Genomic DNA, 17,885 nt, shown 5'->3' with positions numbered 1-17,885 from the left:
ATTAGCATAAGCCGCGCCCTCATTTGCATACGCCCCGCCCCTTTTTCGGGCGCTCGCGCGGCTTCGCCGCGCGAGTGTCCCTATTTCGTCAAATCAAAAGTTGGGAGGTATGTTTTACTTCAAAGTGAGATCTATATTGCAGTGTAAAAATAAAGCAGCCAGTATTTTCCCTGCACAGAAACAAAATAACTCACCCAAATCTAATTCTCTCTGCACATTTTACATCTGCCCCACCTGCAGTGCACATGGTTTTGTCCATCTAAGAAGGATTTTGTCAGAAAGAGTGAACCAAAATAACCCTCATAGTACTGCCAACTACAGAATATGTATAACAAACTATATAGTACTATCTAATGCAGGCATCTACTGAGTTATCTGACCCTGAGCCTTTTCCGTCTTCTCCAGGTGGCACCGGATAGCAATCAGCGTACACAAGAAACAAGTCACACTGGTCCTGGACTGCAAGAAGCGAGCACAGAGACCACTGGACCGCAGCGCTGGAGCCATCATAGACACCAATGGCATCATCGTGTTTGGAACCCGAATTCTGGATGAGGAAGTGTTTGAGGTAAGAAGTTGCCCTGTGCGCACTTTCCAGGCCTCAGATTTTGGCTGGTGGTATAACAGACACAGATCCTACTGGGGGGAAGAGTGCGATTTCCTACCTCCTATTACCGCGCAGAACTGGGGGCTGCGGAAAACAAGGCTGTATACTGCGTGTGTTACATTTTGTGGTCATATTTATGTCATGCTTGCCTACATTTTTTCACTCCTCTCCAGGACAAGGCCTGAGAGGAGGCCAGACACTGCGAATCAGGGGGGACGGGACAAGGCTAACGTCACCAAGCCCCGCCCCCATAACAAAAGCGGCAATCAGTGGGTCTGCGGTTTGGGCATACCTCCCAACAGTCCCGATTTTAGCGGGACAGTCCCGATTGTCAGGGCCTGTCCCGCTGTCCCACCCGCGGGCGGCAGTGTCCCGCGGTGTGGGGGGGCTGTTGGGAGTCCCCCCTGTCAGCTGCTAAGCAGCGGGGAATAACACAGCACAGCATCTATTCCCGCAGCCAGGGGGCTGGGGGCATGGCTAGAGGCTCACAGAGCCTCTGGGTCATGCCCCCATAGCGGCAAAATGGGGGCGTGGCCTCGCGGGGGAGCTGCAAGTATAGGCCACGCCCCCCAAATTAGGTCACGCCCCCAAAAATTTTGACGCGCCTCCGGCGCGCAGCAGCAGCGTCCCGGATGCAGAGCTACAAAAGTTGGGAGGTATGGTTTGGGGGAGGGGCTAAAATTATGCAAAATTATGTGATTCGTACCATTTTAGCCCTGTCACATCCCCCGCGGGAAAGGGGGTGCGGGGGCGATGCGAGAGACTTGCCCACCTTCCCCGGGGGGCCGAGAGGGGGGATCCGATTTGCGGAAACCTCCCGGCCATTCCATTCGCCCAGTGTGTATGGACCTTTAGTCTGTATGGACCTTTAGTCTGTATGAAATTTACACCCATTTTAGCTATTTTCAACTCATTGTATGTGAAAATTGGTGCTCCAGCCAATCATCTTCCTACAAATTTTTCAAACATATGACAGTTGGAGCTGATTGGCTGGAGCGCCTATTCATACGCAATGAGTTTTAAATAGCTAAAACCTGTTGATAAATGGGCCCTGATGTTTATTTTCCCCTTTTCAGTAATCCCCAGTCATTACATAATTTATGCTCTGCCAGACCTCATTAGCATACTGATCCTCCTAAAGAGCTGTAACTCCTCCTCCATCAATCAAAGGCGATCCCTCCACCAATAAGCAGCAAGCTTTTTCCTTCTGATACCTAACACTTATGTATAACAGGGAGGAGGGAAAGAGCATGTTGCTGATTGGTCTATAGAGTCGGCGGTACTGTGTGAGCAGACCATGGCTGACGTGACAAAGGCAGACCTCTGGTGACCGTATGGAGTGTCCGTATGCTAATGAGGTCACTGAAAGGCGGAGCATTACTGTGATTATCCTTTATGTATATGGGACCAGAGGGTGTCTGCAGCGCCTTACAAGCAACACAAACAAAATCAGTGCAACTGAAACCAGAAAAAAGTTTCAAAAATTGTACAGAATCCAAAATGTGTAGTTACAGTAGCAATGTAGTTTGTAATGTTGGTTGTACAGTATATGTCTGTCCACTCTACAAGGCTGGATCATCCGCTATGTCACCTAGGCTTCTGCCAAGGGATCACTGCTATGTCACCTAGGCTTCTGCCAAGGGATCACCGCTATGTCACCTAGGCTTCTGCCAAGGGATCACCGCTATGTCACCTAGGCTTCTGCCAATTGATCAACCGCTATGTCACCTAGGCTTCTGCCAAGGGATCACCGCTATGTCACCTAGGCTTCTGCCAAGGGATCACCGCTATGTCACCTAGGCTTCTGCCAAGGGATCACCGCTATGTCACCTAGGCTTCTGCCAAGGGATCACCGCTATGTCACCTAGGCTTCTGCCAAGGGATCACCGCTATGTCACCTAGGCTTCTGCCAAGGGATCACCGCTATGTCACCTAGGCTTCTGCCAAGGGATCACCGCTATGTCACCTAGGCTTCTGCCAAGGGATCATCCGCTATGTAACCTAGGCTCCAGCCAAGGGATCAGCCGCTATGTTACAATGGCTCCAACCTAGGGATAAACCGCTATGTTACCTTGGCTACAACCTAGGGATAATCTGCTATGTCACCTTGGCTCCTGTCTAGGGATTATCTACTATGTTACCTAGGCTCCTGCCTAGGGCTCAGTGTACACTGAGGATTCCAGGTTACACTGACCTTTTTCATATTTTATTTGATTGAATTACGGGGTCAGGGGTCCCCACGTTTTTCCTAGGGCCCGCATTGGGGTCTTTATCTAGCTCTGATTCGGACAATAACCCATATTACAGGTCCCCATTGGCTGCCCATACTCACAGAATGGAGGTTATAGACATGGCTGGCAGTGAGCACCAGCCTGGGGTAATGCCTGAAACATGGCACGCTACAATGGAAAACATGTTCTTCTCGCCAAGGTCTGGCAGATCCCAGCAGGGCCTCAGTGTTGCTGGTTCTCATCAAACAGGGAAAAACTGACACAGCCAAACGTTTTGTTGACATTAGAGACGACGTCCCTTTAACAGCCGGAGCTTTCAGGGAACATACGGAGCGTTGATGTTCTTCCATGTACAATCCGTGTTCACCCTTTCCCGACACACAAAATGTCTTAAAGCTGCGCTCCTGCCTTGTATCCTGGGGCCCCGGGCCACACTTCCACATGTGATACAGAACAAGTCACCGCCATATATATATATAAGGGTAAGATAAGGTATATAACGTAGGGGGAATTATATATAAGGGAAGGAGAAGGAATATAGAGGTTATACGGTCGACCACTATTGATCAACAGTGAGTAGCTCGACACTTGCTAAAGTTGATCAGGGGCCCCGCTGCTCCCTGTGATTGGTATAAAGCTGGTCGGGGGCCCGGCTGCTCCCTGGGATTGGTATAAAGCTGGTCGGGGGCCCGGCTGCTCCCTGTGATTGGTATAAAGCTGGTTGGGGGCCCGGCTGCTCCCTGTGATTAGTATAAAGCTGATCAGGGGCCCGGCTGCTCCCTGTGATTGGTATAAAGCTGGTCGGGGACCCGGCTGCTCCCTGTGATTGGTATAAAGCTGATCAGGGGCCCAGCTGCTCCCTAGGATTGGTATAAAGCTGGTCGGGGGCCCGGCTGCTCCCTGGGATTGGTATAAAGCTGATCAGGGGCCCGGCTGCTCCCTGGGATTGGTATAAAGCTGGTCAGGGGCCCGGCTGCTCCCTGTGATTTGGAATAAAGCTGATCAGGGGCCCAGCTGCTCCCTGTGATTGGTATAAAGCTGTTCAGGGGCCCGAATGCTCCCTGTGATTGGTATAAAGCTGTTTAGGGCCCGGCTGCTCCCTGGGATTGGTATAAAGCTGGTCAGGGGCCCGGCTGCTCCCTGTGATTGGTATAAAGCTGTTCAGGGGCCCGAATGCTCCCTGTGATTGGTATAAAGCTGTTTAGGGCCCGGCTGCTCCCTGGGATTGGTATAAAGCTGGTCAGGGGCCCGGCTGCTCCCTTTGATTTGAATAAAGCTGATCAGAGGCCCGGCTGCTCCCTGTAATTGGTATAAGGTTGGTCAGGGGCCCGGCTGCTCCCTGTGATTGGTATAAAGATGGTCAGGGGCCCGGCTGCTCCCTGTAATTGGTATAAGGTTGGTCAGGGGCCCGGCTGCTCCCTGTAATTGGTATAAGGTTGGTCAGGGGCCCGGCTGCTCCCTGTAATTGGTATAAGGCTGGTCAGTGGCCCGGCTGTCCCGGAGACACAGGGAACACATGTTTCTTCTGCTGACAGCCCGGGCAGATGGCCAAGACCCAGAGGAAAATCCTCAGACCACAGCAGACATCCCCAGTGTGCAGGTGAAATCCTGACTCAGATTCAGACATTAGTAATCCATATCCCGCTCCTGGGATCCCTGATGGTCTGAGCAGAACACCGGACACGCCGGTCTGACTGATTGTGCTCCGTCATTTCCTCAGAGCAGATGGAATAATGATGCCCTCTATTATTAAGATGTTTTATGCTAAGGGAAGAAAGAATCCTGGAACCTGTGCAGGGAAGAAGGGAATCCTCCTGTTCTGTGACTTCAGCTATACAGCGGTGTCCTCTCATCGGGGTCACACACATACTGTCGCCTCGGGGTAATGACCTTTGCCCCTGTTTTATTGCCCCAGCATGATTATAAAGCTCACTGTGTCTCTACAAGAGTCTCAAGCGTCAGTCAGTCTCTGCTGGTGGTCTATTGCGTATATCACCAGGGTTATGGGGTAACCATGTGGGAATATTTCAACATTAAGGGCTTGTTCCCGAGGTGCACGTTTGGAGGTAATTCAGACCTGTGCGCACGGCTGGGAATTTGCAGTAGCCAGCGATCCATTAAACTGCCGCACTGTCCAGTGAAAACCCGCGTTGCAAATGGAGGTGTATAGGTGCACATCGCCCCCGCGCGAAGATGTCCAAAACCCCTCGTAACAGGCTCTCCATCGAATGATGTCAACATGGGGCCCCAGTCACCGCAGGCGCCACGTAACCAGAGACCTACTCAGTGCTGCAATGAAAAAGATTGAAGTCGGCCTGTAGGCAGTAGGTCAACGCATAAAAAATGACGACATGCATTAGGTCAACATGGTGAAAATGTCGACACAAGCTAAAAGTTGACAGAAACATTTTTTGGGCCCATTTCTTTGTGCCATGCTCGGCACACTAATATATTCCACATCCACTGGGATGGTAAAGTCCTTTAAAAAAAAAACGTGAAAAACTCATGTTGACCTTTTTCATGTGTCGACCTTCTGCACAATGGCCGCATTCCCCAATATTTTCAGCTATTTCCCGTACAGTAAGCGAGGGGTTGGGGAGGGGGGCGGTAAAAGACAGATCCTAGTCTTGTAGTGGTTATGGTATAAGACACAGACAATGTCTATGTCGACAGTCTAGGTTGACCACTAATGGTCGACAGTGACTAGTTTGGCACCATGAATGGTTGACATACCATAGTTTGACATTGACAAGAAGATCGACACAAGCTTAATGTCGACATGGGCATGGTCGACAGTTTTCATGTGTTTTGGTGTCTATGTCAACTTGTGTCTCTGTCAGCGTTAAAACTCATGTCAACCCTAAGCCCTGTCGAACTTCAGTGGTCGACCCAATGCACCTAAATAGGGTCCACCTAATGACCCATACCCGAAATGGGAAGATTCCAGATCCTTATGTCCCCATTCATCACAATGGGCTGTAACTATTCTATTTGTGAAAAAAGCTTTGTACAAACAGAAATAGGGGTTCATTTACTAAGATGGGATGTTGCCAATGGCAACCCATTGTACTTCTTCTGTATTTAGCACTTTCTAGAAGGTAACAGATAGACTAGAACATTTACTTCTCCGGTGATAAAATGCTCTATTTTTCCTGGGTTCTAATAGAACCAATTTAGTCAATTTCACTATAAAATCCTCTCAATAAATCCATTTGCCAGACGTATAATAAGCAATACATTTTTATTCATCATACAATGTTCCATAAAATTGAATCACGGACAGCGCGTGTTCTCCGCACATGAGTGGTTTGAGCCAGAAGCGGACCCCTGAAAGCCGATCCATGTGGTACATCCCAGCGCACAGGTTGCCAACATCCTGGGACCTCTGGTCTGCAGTGCAGACCACTAAAGTGTTTCCCCAGGCGCCGCTGGCTCTCCCACTGCTTCTGTAGGAACTCCAAAATCTCTATTGCCAACAATGGCCCTGATTCAGAGTTGAATTGGAAATCCGATCGATTATCGATTAACCAATCGGAGCTTGCCTAAACCGCAATGCGGCCTTAGCTTAACTGATGTTACCCATAACAACCAATCAGATTCTGACTGTGAAAGAGAGCCGTTGTGCGCAGAGGAACAGTGACATTGTTGTGGTGTCTGTATAAGTGTGTCTGAGTTCTGTATGGAAGCCTCTTAGTGTCGCAGTCTCCCATAGACCGGCCGTATAAGAGGTGACCCCTGGCAGTGGCTTTTGTCAGGCTGAATAATGTGCGGTCTGTCTACTGAGCTGTTGGAGACCCCAAGAATTTGTCAGTGGAGGTTTCACAGGCGGGGGGGGGGGGGACTGATCCAGCTTTTATGGCTGTTTCCTGGCTGGCCACCAGCAGGATTATGGTGTATAATGTATCACTGTGAGGAACGTTACACGGTGATCAGGTGGAACTGTCATCTCCAGCAGCGGGCTCCCAGGTTCCTGTTAGTGTTCCGAGCTGTCAGTCAGGCTCTGGGCTGTGGTCTTGCTGCGTGCTATCAACTGGCCAAAGTCTTTCCAGGACACAATTGTATTTGGTATACCGACGACGTGTTGACAGTATCTAGTACGACACCGAAATGTCAACATGCACTCGGTCGACATTGACAAATGTCAATGGTGAACGCATAAAAAGATTGACATGAGCTTTTCAAAATATTATCGTTCTTTGGACTATGTAACGTTTTATGATCCACGCGGACTAAGATTGGGAGCGGTAAAGTGTGCCATGCAGAGCGGCAGCAGAGGGAGGCACCGCGTCTGGAGCATGGCAGGTGTACGCCCTATACCAGGGCTGGGCAATTGCGGCCCTCCAGATGTTGAGGAACTACACATCCCAGCATGCCTTGCATCAATTTCAGCATGGCCACATAGCAAAACTAATGCAAAGCATCCTGGGATGTGTAGATCCTCAACATCTAGAGGGCCGCAATTGCCCAGCCCTGCGCTATACTAACTGGAGGACCATGACAGGTGATGACAATGACGCAAAAACTCATGTCGACCTTTTCATGGTCAATCTTTTTCCTGTTGAACTTTTGCTTGTGTTGACCTTTTGATAAGTTGACCTTTTAGTGTCAACCTATTGGCTGTTGGCCTGTACACTGCCAACCCTTTGAGCCACACCTCAGGGTTAATACACTTGTTTATAATTAACACTGGCTAATGTGCTTCACAAGTGGGAGGAGCCTGCTTGGCAACCTGGAACTGATTGGCTCGTTCTTTCTCGCTCTCCACTTGATTTCTTTCCTAGCACATAGACCCATTTCTCCCATATGGCCTTCTCACCTCTTGTCTGCAATACGCTGGCTTCACTACTGCCTATGGGGGCATACAATTCAATGCATTATTGCTAGTGTCAGGGATGAGTGCCCAGAGCTATTCAATTAGCTGCAGAGGGAAATCCGACAAAACCAGTGCCACAATGCGAATTGGGGACTTTGTGCCGGGTGCGATGTGGCAAATTCAATAGTTCCGGTCCCTCATTCCCACCGCTAATAGAATTGAATTGGCCCCAGTGTCTCCAATTGCAGAGTGCTACATAGAGAATGCTGATGCTATGGAAATACATCTTATATTATGTGTACACCACCAGCCGGTTATGGTATAAAAGGTTGACGATGTCTAGGTCAACAAAAAATGGTTAACATGCACCAGGTCGATAAATTATTGACACAAGCCAAAGGTCGATGTGGAAATTGTCGACGTATGAATAGGTTGACATGAATTTTTCATGGGTTTTTTATGTTGTGTCAGTAGATTTCATCACATGCATTTCAAATGAGTGTACCTCGTCCCATTGCGAGACTCGCTTTGCAAACAAACGCCATGTAGACATTTTCCTGCATCGACTTTGTCCATGTCAACCGTATGACGTTGAGCCATTGACTTTCGACTTATCGACCGGATCCCCCACCAGTCTGCCCCACATGAAACTTGAGTCATACATACAGTATTAGCCAGTGCCCCCACACAGGACAGCTGTATGACAATCGTTGCAATGTCTCAGTCCACTGTGAGAAGCCCCTTCCTATTCTGCTGAAGGGGGGCTGGGGAAGCTCCTGGCCTGCTGCCACTGTGGGGGCACAGACAGAGGGCCGGCCGTACGAGGAGGCCCCGCTCACTACATGAATGCCTGAGTGGGAAGTTCAGCTACGTTGGAAGAATACAACACACTTTGTGGATTGATTTCTGACTACAGAACTAATCAGCTAATTGGAGACTGACACAAGTGTGCGAACAGCAGGTTCCTCCGGAGCCCCAGAAGCCGAGAGGATAGGGGTGGGGTGGGGGGAGGAAGGGGGGGGGGGTTATGGTGTATTATTATTTTTCTCTCCCCTGATATGACTCAGCGCAGAAGAATGTACAAACAAGTACAAGTATTTTAATTTGATTTGTTTTGGCCGATGGGAACCTGGGAAGTGCGGTGGTTAATTTCTCGCGCGGCTCCGACGGTGGAATCCAGACACAAACCAGACCGACTTTATTTTTATGAGTTGGTAAAACGTTGTTCACATTAATAACCAATACAGGGACTCTAGGAGTGGATTAGCGATTTGGCAGGAATGTTCCTCCTTACATATTGGGGGAGGCTCATTGCACTCTGTTTAGACAAGCTCGGAACTCTGCCTATATAAGTTCATCGGAACATTTGGCCCCTGAACCTTCCCTTTATCACTTCATTTTACCTTTAACCGTAGACCTATAATCCAAACATGTCCAACCTGCGGCCCTCCAGCTGTTGAGAAACTACGAGTCCCATCATGCCTTGCCACAGTTTTGCTATTAGGGAATGCTAAAACTATGGCAAGGCATGCTGGGATGTGTAGTATCACAACAGCTGGAGGGGCACAGTATGGACCTGCCTGCTATAATCTATTATAGAACCCAAAGGTGTGTTATATAGAGATCACTCTATGCCGTGTTCCCCTGAGTGGTACAGTTACTGGAGGTATATAGACAGCGAGAAGAACGGATATGTAGATGTCTTTTGCTTGCTGGCTGCTGGTTGGTCATTTGTAAGGGCGAGATGTACCAGACCTTCCAAATAGAACAAGGTGCTTCTAGTATCATACTTGTAATGGGTGCAGTGTATGTGTGTGATGCACACAGGCCCCTCCGTTCCAGGGGGGCCCCCACACCATACACGCTGCACCTATTTCTTCAGTTATTATCTTATTATTTTTATTAATATTCTATTATCATCTAGAGCAGGCATGTCCAACCTGCGGCCCTCCAGCTGTTGTGAAACTACACATCCCAGCATGCCTTGCAATAGTTTTAGCATTCCCAAATAGCAATACTATGGCAAGGCATGCTGGCATGTGTAGTTTCACAACATCTGGAGGGCCGCAGGTTGGACATGCCTGATCTAGAGGGTGGTAAATAAAAAGTAGATTCTGATTGGTTACCCCTAGCAACATCCCATGTGATAGTAAATTCCCCCTATGAGGAACACCTAGGGGGTGATTCAGCTTCATTCGGCCCACAGCTAAATTAGCTGTGGGGAACGATGGTGTGGCTCTGCGCATATGTGTCAGTGAATATATACGCATGTGCAGGGCCGTTGTGCGAATGCCTACGGTGTCTATCACAGGCGCCGAGGCGCTTGCACAGAGGGGGACGGACAGGGTGCTGGGTCACGGGGACCCAAAACCGGTGGGTGCACCCAGAAAACTGGTGGGTGCGGCAAGAAAAACAATGGGAATCCCGATGCGAGCGACCTGGCAGGCCGCGTTATCCTGCTCCCTAAGCAGCGAACGACCGCTGCTTAGCAAGCCAAATCTAAATTATTGCTGCTATTAAGAAAAAAAATGATTAGTTGACGCTAACTGGTTGCTACGGGCAACGCCTCTATTGGTGCTGTTTAGTATGGGTGATAAATAACCCCTGACAAATAATTTAGTGACTGGAGATGGGTAACCTATTTGCTAGGATTCAGCCATCCTAAATTCTAAATATTCTTACCGTCGTTGTATAGATGAGCAGTGTCCCCTGCAGGGGGCTCAGTAACACAGCGCTGCCCGCCCCTCCTCTCCAATGCTGTAATTCAGTATAGTCAGCAGTGCGTGTTCCATTCCCATCGTCTGTGCCTGCAGCTCAATCTATATAGTCAGGAATAGCTGGGGCCCGATGATGTTGCTGAACGATATCGTTGTGTGTATGTACTATATCGTTTTCCCAACGGCAGAGCCGACATAAGTCACTATATCAGCAGGGCTTAACTCTTGGTAGAATTTAAAGCATTATGGGCCAGATTCAGATAGGGTCTGAATTCGACCCCTGTGTCCGATGGTGGAGGGTTTGCGCATAAAAACCCAGGAAACAGACGGCATCGGCGACTTTCACACTTACCGGCCGTTCGCTCCAGAAGGGGCGGGCGGGTGCGGACAGGGCCCTGGAGCAGGGGAACGCCCAGTGTTTTTTGGGCCTACCCATGAAAACGCTGGACATTCCCCTTGGGATGCAGGCAGGATGGTCATTGCCTGCTCCGGGTGGGCGGCTGCCGTCATATGACATCAGCGCCCGCCCCCTTTTTGGCGATTTACGGTGGAAATAAAGAAATAAAAATCTGTTTAGACTGACGATAAATCATTGGATGGCCGGCGACCATGGAATTATTTCTCTCCCCTTCGGCCGCAGGTGAGGGGATGTGCGCTCGTACACATACCCTCGCATGTTCCGTCGGGCAACACTGACCTGTTCCCTAGGCTGCAAGAGATTGTTTGGCCACAGGGGGCAGTGTTCTGTGTTCTCTATAGCTGCTGTTGAGTCATATTATAGCCAAGCTGCTTATAAAAGGAAACGCATAGAAAACGTAATAAGAAGAGGACGCAGGCACCCTGTATGAAACATCTAAATATTGTGTTCTCCTGTCTACCCGTCCCTCTAGAGCAGGGGTGGCCAACCTGTGGCTCTAGAGCCGCATGCGGCTCTCCCCCTGTTAAAGTGCGGCTCCTGCTCCGCGCTTGCTGCCCGCCTCCCACCGTCTGTCCCCGTCCCCATCACCCGCTGCCGGTTCCTCAAATCCCTTTTCCTTCTGAGGGGAGGAGAACGCGCATCGCTTATCTCTCCTACCCCTCACTGTGCATCCTTGTGACTGGGTCATCCGCCAATCAGAGCTCGCGGGCCGGCAGCCAATCAGGAGCCGGCCCGCGAGCTTTGATTGGTGGGCGGCCCAGTCACAGGGAAGTAAGGGGGGGAAGGAGACGCATGGTGTGCTGTGCTCTCCTCCCCTCAGTGACATGACAGGACTGCAGGGGGACACCAGACTGTCCTCTCCACGCCCGGCAGCAGCAGCAACGGTGAGTGCTGCTGCTGGGAAATTGGCACTGTAGGGGCATAGCAGTTTGTGGCACTGTGGGGGCATAGCAGTTTGTGGCACTGTGGGGGCATAGCAGTTTGTGGCACCGTGGGGGAATAGCAGTTTGTGGCACCGTGGGGGCATAGCAGTTTGTGGCACCGTGGGGGCATAGCAGCTTTTTGGCTCCGTTGGGGCATACCAGCTTTTTGGCTCCGTTGGGGCATACCAGCTTTTTGGCACCGTGGGGGCATACCAGCTTTTTGGCACCGTGGGGGCATACCAGCTTTTTGGCACCGTGGGGGCATACCCAGCACCGTGGGAGCATATGTGTATCTGGCTCTATTGGGGGCATATGTATATATGGCACTGCACTTTTGGAGGCATATGTGTATTACACCCACCCAAGGGGTCCAAATAGACCATGCCCCTTTTTTTGGCACGCGCATCGAAGGCACGTGCATGTTGTTGGCTCTTTAGCTTGACTACAGATATTTTTCGTCTCTTTACCTCTGACCGGTTGGCCACCCCTGCTCTAGAGGGCCATGGTGTGTTCCCCTACTGTTATATAGATAGGGTACAGGCGCGCAGATAAAGGGCAGCAGCTATGGACTCTGTGCAGCATTACAGAGAGATGGTGGAACGCAGGCTCAGATGTTCCACATCTCCCAGGTCAGATGGGACAATGGGCCCTATTCATGGCGCTCTGTGACCCACTGAAAGGGCCTTAGTTAAAAAGATAATGCCGCCCCCTGTTCTGTTAATGCTCCTCATAGAGGTGCAGAGATAGGCTCTCACATTAACCCCATCCAGGATTAATCAGGCTGGATACCCCGGGCCTCTGAATCGGATCTTCCTGAGGTACGGCGGGGAAGTTGCCCATAGCAACCCGTCAGATTCTACTTGTTATCTTCTAGAAGGTGCGAAATGGTTAAGAAGAAGAAGAGTCGGACTGGTTGCTATGGACAACATGCCATCTTCAATAGAACTCCCATCTTAGTAAATGTACCCCTAATTGTGCTAGACATTGTCCCGGCAATGTATGTTCTGAATGGATATGTATCCAGCGATCACATGTGACCTGTACCAGGGAACTGTATCAAACCTACTAAGGGAGAAGTGTGCAAGGAGTTGTTTATATCGACCAATCAGCTTCTAGCTAGCATTTATAAAGTGCCTTCTTTATAATCATAGGTAGAAAGTGATTGGCTGTTATCTGCAGCATTGTCTGAGCTCCTGAAACTGATTTATTACATTGTATCATTTGTTATGATACAATAACATACATGACATTGTATCAGCTCCTGTATCTGCTGTGATTATAACATTATATACATTGCTGTAATATTTGTTACATTGTATAGGTCTGATACATTATAGGATCTTTCACTGTAGCCCCCATGCAATATGATCTCCATTCTCACCCTAGCTGTTATATGAGCTCTTCCCCAGCACTGATAGATGCCATTCACCCTCCTCCAGCCCATCCCAGCTCTCGGACAGCGCTGGAAGTAGAAGTATTTATGGGCAGCAGCTGGGGCTGACGAGGCTGCTGTCATGTCCTGGTGTCCCCTGGTTACCAGGTGGCAATGAGGATGACATATGTCTGTCAGGCGAGAGGTCACATTCCTGGGCTCCCTGTGAGCTCAGTGTTGTGACTGACACTTGGGCACTGTCACTTCCCACCCTCTGCCCCTTTAGTATGTCATCCACAGGCGGTGCTACAAATCACTGACCGCTTCCCTTTCCCCAGAGTCCCAGGGGGCCCTGGAAACTGCCCTGGGTGTCTGCAGCATGACCCAAGGAAGAACCATGAACTTTGTCCTCATGATGTATGGTGTCTGGTATTTCCTCCTGGTCCTAGGGGACTAATAGTAATTCTGCCAAATTCTGTGTATTTTACCTCTAGATCGTAAATTATATTAATCTTCATAGTAAAAATTTCCAGTATGTATATATTTATGTATTATCCGTTATTCATATAACGCAGACATAATCCGCAGCGTGGTACAGTGATCACATCGGTTCCAGACCATTGTCATACAGTAACACAGTAACAGTCCTTTTTTTTTTTTCTCAATGAGTTCATTCAAGTGGTCTTGGAGGGAGATAAAGTGTATGGAGATACAGTACCAACCAATTGGCCCCCAACTGTCATGTCACATGCGTTGTCTGAAAAAAATGACAGTTAGTGGTAGATGGGTTGGTATTTTATCTCTGTCACTTTATCTCTCTCCAAGGCTTAGTGCAGTTTAGAGTAACAGCCAATCCTCAGAGAGAGATAAAGTGGACAGAGATACAGCACCAACCATTCGGCTCCAACCTGCCATCTAATAGGCTGTGTTTGAAAAATGGCAGTTGTGGGCTGATTGGTTGGTCTTTCATCTCTCTCTGGGTATAGGTCATTGAGTCGACCAATATTAGGTCGACATGCTTTGGGTCGACCACAGACTGTCAACATGGCTTAGATTGACACATGAAAAAGGTTGACATGACTAAGGTCAACAGGCTTGGGAGGTCGACACTAACGAGGTCGACAGTCAAAAGGTTTTTCATGTTTTTATTTTGTCCCGAAAGTCAACATGGTCGACATGGACATTGTCAAAGTGTACCACATCCCCTGTCGGCAAATGTCGGCTCCAAAATAAAATGTGAAAAACTCATGTCGACCTTGCCATTGTCATCCTAATGCTTGTGTTGACCTTAGCCGTGTTGACCTTCGGTGGCTGACCCAAGCATGTTGACCTAGCGACCGTATATACCCTCTCTCTCCAAGGCTTCGTACAAAGAACCCTAGGTCTCCAATAATAAATACAATATTATCTATACCTCCGTCCCTACCCCCGTGCGTTTCTGCGGAGGGATTCCCAGCACTGCGTCACTCCGGAGGACCCCTGCTCGGCTGGATGTATTGCGGATGGTAAATGCGCGGATCCGGGATGCAGATTGTTTTTTTATTCCCTTCTATAAGGCAAACACAGAGTTCACGCTTCATGTTCACGATGGGAATGTGATCGCTTTCGCAGACTCCTGTCTGTTCTCAGAGCTCAAAACATAACATTAACCCAGAGGAGACGCTGCATCCGTTCCCCTTACATTAGCAGAAAGCGGGGCGAATGGAAACCAGGAATATTGTCTTAGCAGGAGTGAAATTGAAACTATCATTCATCTTAATTCTGTGGTTACCTAGTAAATGCTCTCTCCGCATGTGTTTCCTATTACGCACATATTCCCAAACCTGAGGTCACTGCACCCCACCACCCCCACCTTCCCCAGTCTTCGTCTCGTTCTTCCAGAAACCCTGAGTTTGCAGAAAAATTCATATTCGGGTTTCCTCTGCATGCTAAGGTGATCAGAGGGGTTTTCTGCGCCAACAGTGAAACACTTGCAGACAACATTGTCCATTACACATGATTAAGATGGCAGTAGTGACAGATCTGTTCCACACGCCCCCAGCCTTCCACCCATAGGTCACTTCTACTGCGGTCGGAGATTAGCTGTTTTTCACAATATTTTTGGAGTCCATATCATCGCCTGTCGACATGTAGCGTGTGTACTCGCATGGCTTGCTGTGCTCAGCACACATTGCCTTTCCTAATTGTAGTCCACGTGGATCGAAAACAATGAAATAGTTCACCAAAATAATAAACAAATTGTTAAAAACTCACGTCAACCTTTTAGTGTATCAAACAATGGCATGTTGACCCTTTGCTTACGTTGACCTATTGTCAGCGTTGACTTGCTGTATGGTGTGGACCTAGTGCAGGCATGGGCAACCTCTGGCTCTCAAGCTGTTGTGAATCTACAAGTCCCAGCATGCTTTGCTATTAGTGAATGCTAAAACGGTGGCAATGCATGCTGGGATGTGTAGTTTCACAACAGCTGGATACCCACAGGTTGCCTACGCCCGAGTTCTAGTACATGTTGACCATATGGTCTGGACCTAGTATATGATGACCAAGACACTGTATCACCCGGATACCTTACATCCAATAGGAATAACACAACTTTTATAGACTATCCCCGACAGGGGCTACCAGTATGTGTTGAATAGGAAGGGGTATTTATGCTTGTCGTCCCAATACTCCCAGGTGCTGGAGTACCACAGTTTGTCCCACGTGTGATAGAAGGAGTGAGAGACCTCTGGATCTGGTTGCTTACCAAAGTCTTTATTCCCTGCCCTTTATCCTGATCCCAGGCTGTTTTCTTGGCCCAATGTGGCTGCTTTGTTACTGTAACTGAATAAATGGTGGTGCTGGTGTTTTTCTAAGAAATGGCAGGGGGCACTGGCTAATCTTACCAGTTCAGGCCATTTTGATGTATCTAGTCAATGCCTCCCTCCTGCATCAGCTGGGAATGATGGAACAGTCCCTACTCCCAGTTTCATGGTTTTCTGGGACAGTGGCTGGAAAGCTGAAATCCTTTTGTAAATGATTCACTTACCCCAGTTCTCTGTGACATGGGAATCTGAGCAGCCTCAGGCACTGATTCATCCCCGGGCACTGGGCCTAATTGAAGGCACATTGTGGTCTCTGTTTGTTTAATCAACAGTTGGGAGACTGAGAGGAGTTGGACATGGCCGCTACCTTGGTTTTTCCAGTGCGCCGTAATTCTAGCACTTCTGTCCTCTTGTGTGACGGTATGGGGAGCGGCTTGTTCCCCCCGTGTTATGTGGACACTATTCTTAATGTACAATTAAGTATTGGGCTAATTGCTTGACAGTCCCTAAAGACAGATCCCGTTATTGAAATCCATATATATTTATTACATGTTTTTAGTACTTTTTGTGTCAATCAGCAGGGTTACATTATTTGCTTAGCTTATTTAAAAATTATAACCTCCCCTGTAACAATATACATTACATAACAGTTAGACTATTCATCCCAGTATATGGATATACTTAATTCTCAATGATTTCACTGGTTCCTAGTGACTGGATAGGCTACACTCTCAGTGATGTCACTAGTTCCTATTGACTGGATAGGCTGCCCTCTCAGTGATGTCACTGGTTTCTAGTGACAGGATAGGCTTCATTCTCAGTGATGCCACTGGTTTTTAGTTACTAGATAGGCTGCCCTCTCAGTGATGTCACTGGTTTCTAGTGACTGGATAGGCTACACTCTCAGTGATGTCACTAGTTCCTATTGACTGGATAGGCTGCACTCTCAGTGATGTCACTGGTTTCTAGTGACTGGATAGGAGCATTCTCAGTGATGCCACTGGTTTTTAGTGAATGGATAAGCTATATTTTACCTATATAGCTTATCCATTCACTCCATAACTATAACCCAGTTAAGTGATTGGCTGCATTCACAGTGATGTCACTGGCTCCTAGTGGCTGGATTGGCTGCATTGTCAATGATGTAACTGGTCCCTACTGTAAGTAAGCGATTGACTGCATTCCCAGCGATGTGATCGGGTCCTATTGAAGGGATTTGATACATTCTTTTTTTTTTAAGAATGTTTTTATTGCAAACAAGGAGAATTTACAAGAAAGAATATCGTAGTCCAATATTAAAATAGTTTGCATATATTTGATACATTCTTTTAAATGTTGGACAAGACCAGAAAATGTCTACCTGCACTTCATGTACGTGAAAGAAATTAAATATTCCTGGAACACCTGCATAGAAAGGTTTAATGTAACCATGCATATTAATAATTGAGCTATCCTAAGGGGAAGCGACCTTAATCCCTGTGACATATTCATGGCGCTTCATTTCATGGGGAGGCGGGGCCAACAGGACATTATTCGTAGCCGCAAAGGGATCGAAACTTGTGAATGTTATCCCCTGAAATTCCTACCAAAGGATATTTGACTTCAGGTTTTTCTGATATATATTATATTTGGAGGCATTAAGAATTGTATTTTAGTTGTATTGGAAGATACAATTGTTTTATATGATAATCTATGTCCTGCATTAGTTACTTTCTCTGACACCGCTAGCCTTGTAAAGCAGAAGACAAATGGTGACCAATGTGTGCTCTTCCCTCAGAGTCCTATACACAGTTTCACTGCCATCTGTCTCACTGTAATTCTCTATTGTCATTTTAGGGAGATATTCAACAACTCTTAATTGTGTCGGACCATCGAGCTGCCTTCGATTACTGTGAACACTACAGTCCCGACTGCGACACCGCCGCCCCCGATACACCCCAGTCTCAGGATCCCAACCCAGATGAATATGTAAGTAAATGATACAATAAGAGATGCAAGTT

The 17,885-nt window shown here is 48.2% G+C and overlaps 1 protein-coding gene across 1 annotated transcript in view; it reads left to right on the top strand.

The window, feature by feature from the left end:
* The window catches only part of LOC146036812 (collagen alpha-1(V) chain-like), a 108,931-nt gene that overhangs the window by 71,953 nt on the left and 19,093 nt on the right, over positions 1-17,885 (top strand). The window contains exons 4-5 of the mRNA XM_083160685.1: positions 406-568; positions 17,722-17,853. Of these exons, the coding sequence (XP_083016811.1) occupies positions 406-568; positions 17,722-17,853 (295 nt within the window). The remainder of the gene's footprint in view (positions 1-405; positions 569-17,721; positions 17,854-17,885) is intronic.

The sequence above is a fragment of the Crinia signifera genome, chromosome 9 (genome assembly GCF_055691185.1).
Source record: "Crinia signifera chromosome 9, ASM5569118v1, whole genome shotgun sequence".
Taxonomy (NCBI): domain Eukaryota; kingdom Metazoa; phylum Chordata; class Amphibia; order Anura; family Myobatrachidae; genus Crinia; species Crinia signifera.
Note: the sequence above shows the minus strand (reverse complement) of the source record. Positions and strands in the feature narration are given on the sequence as shown.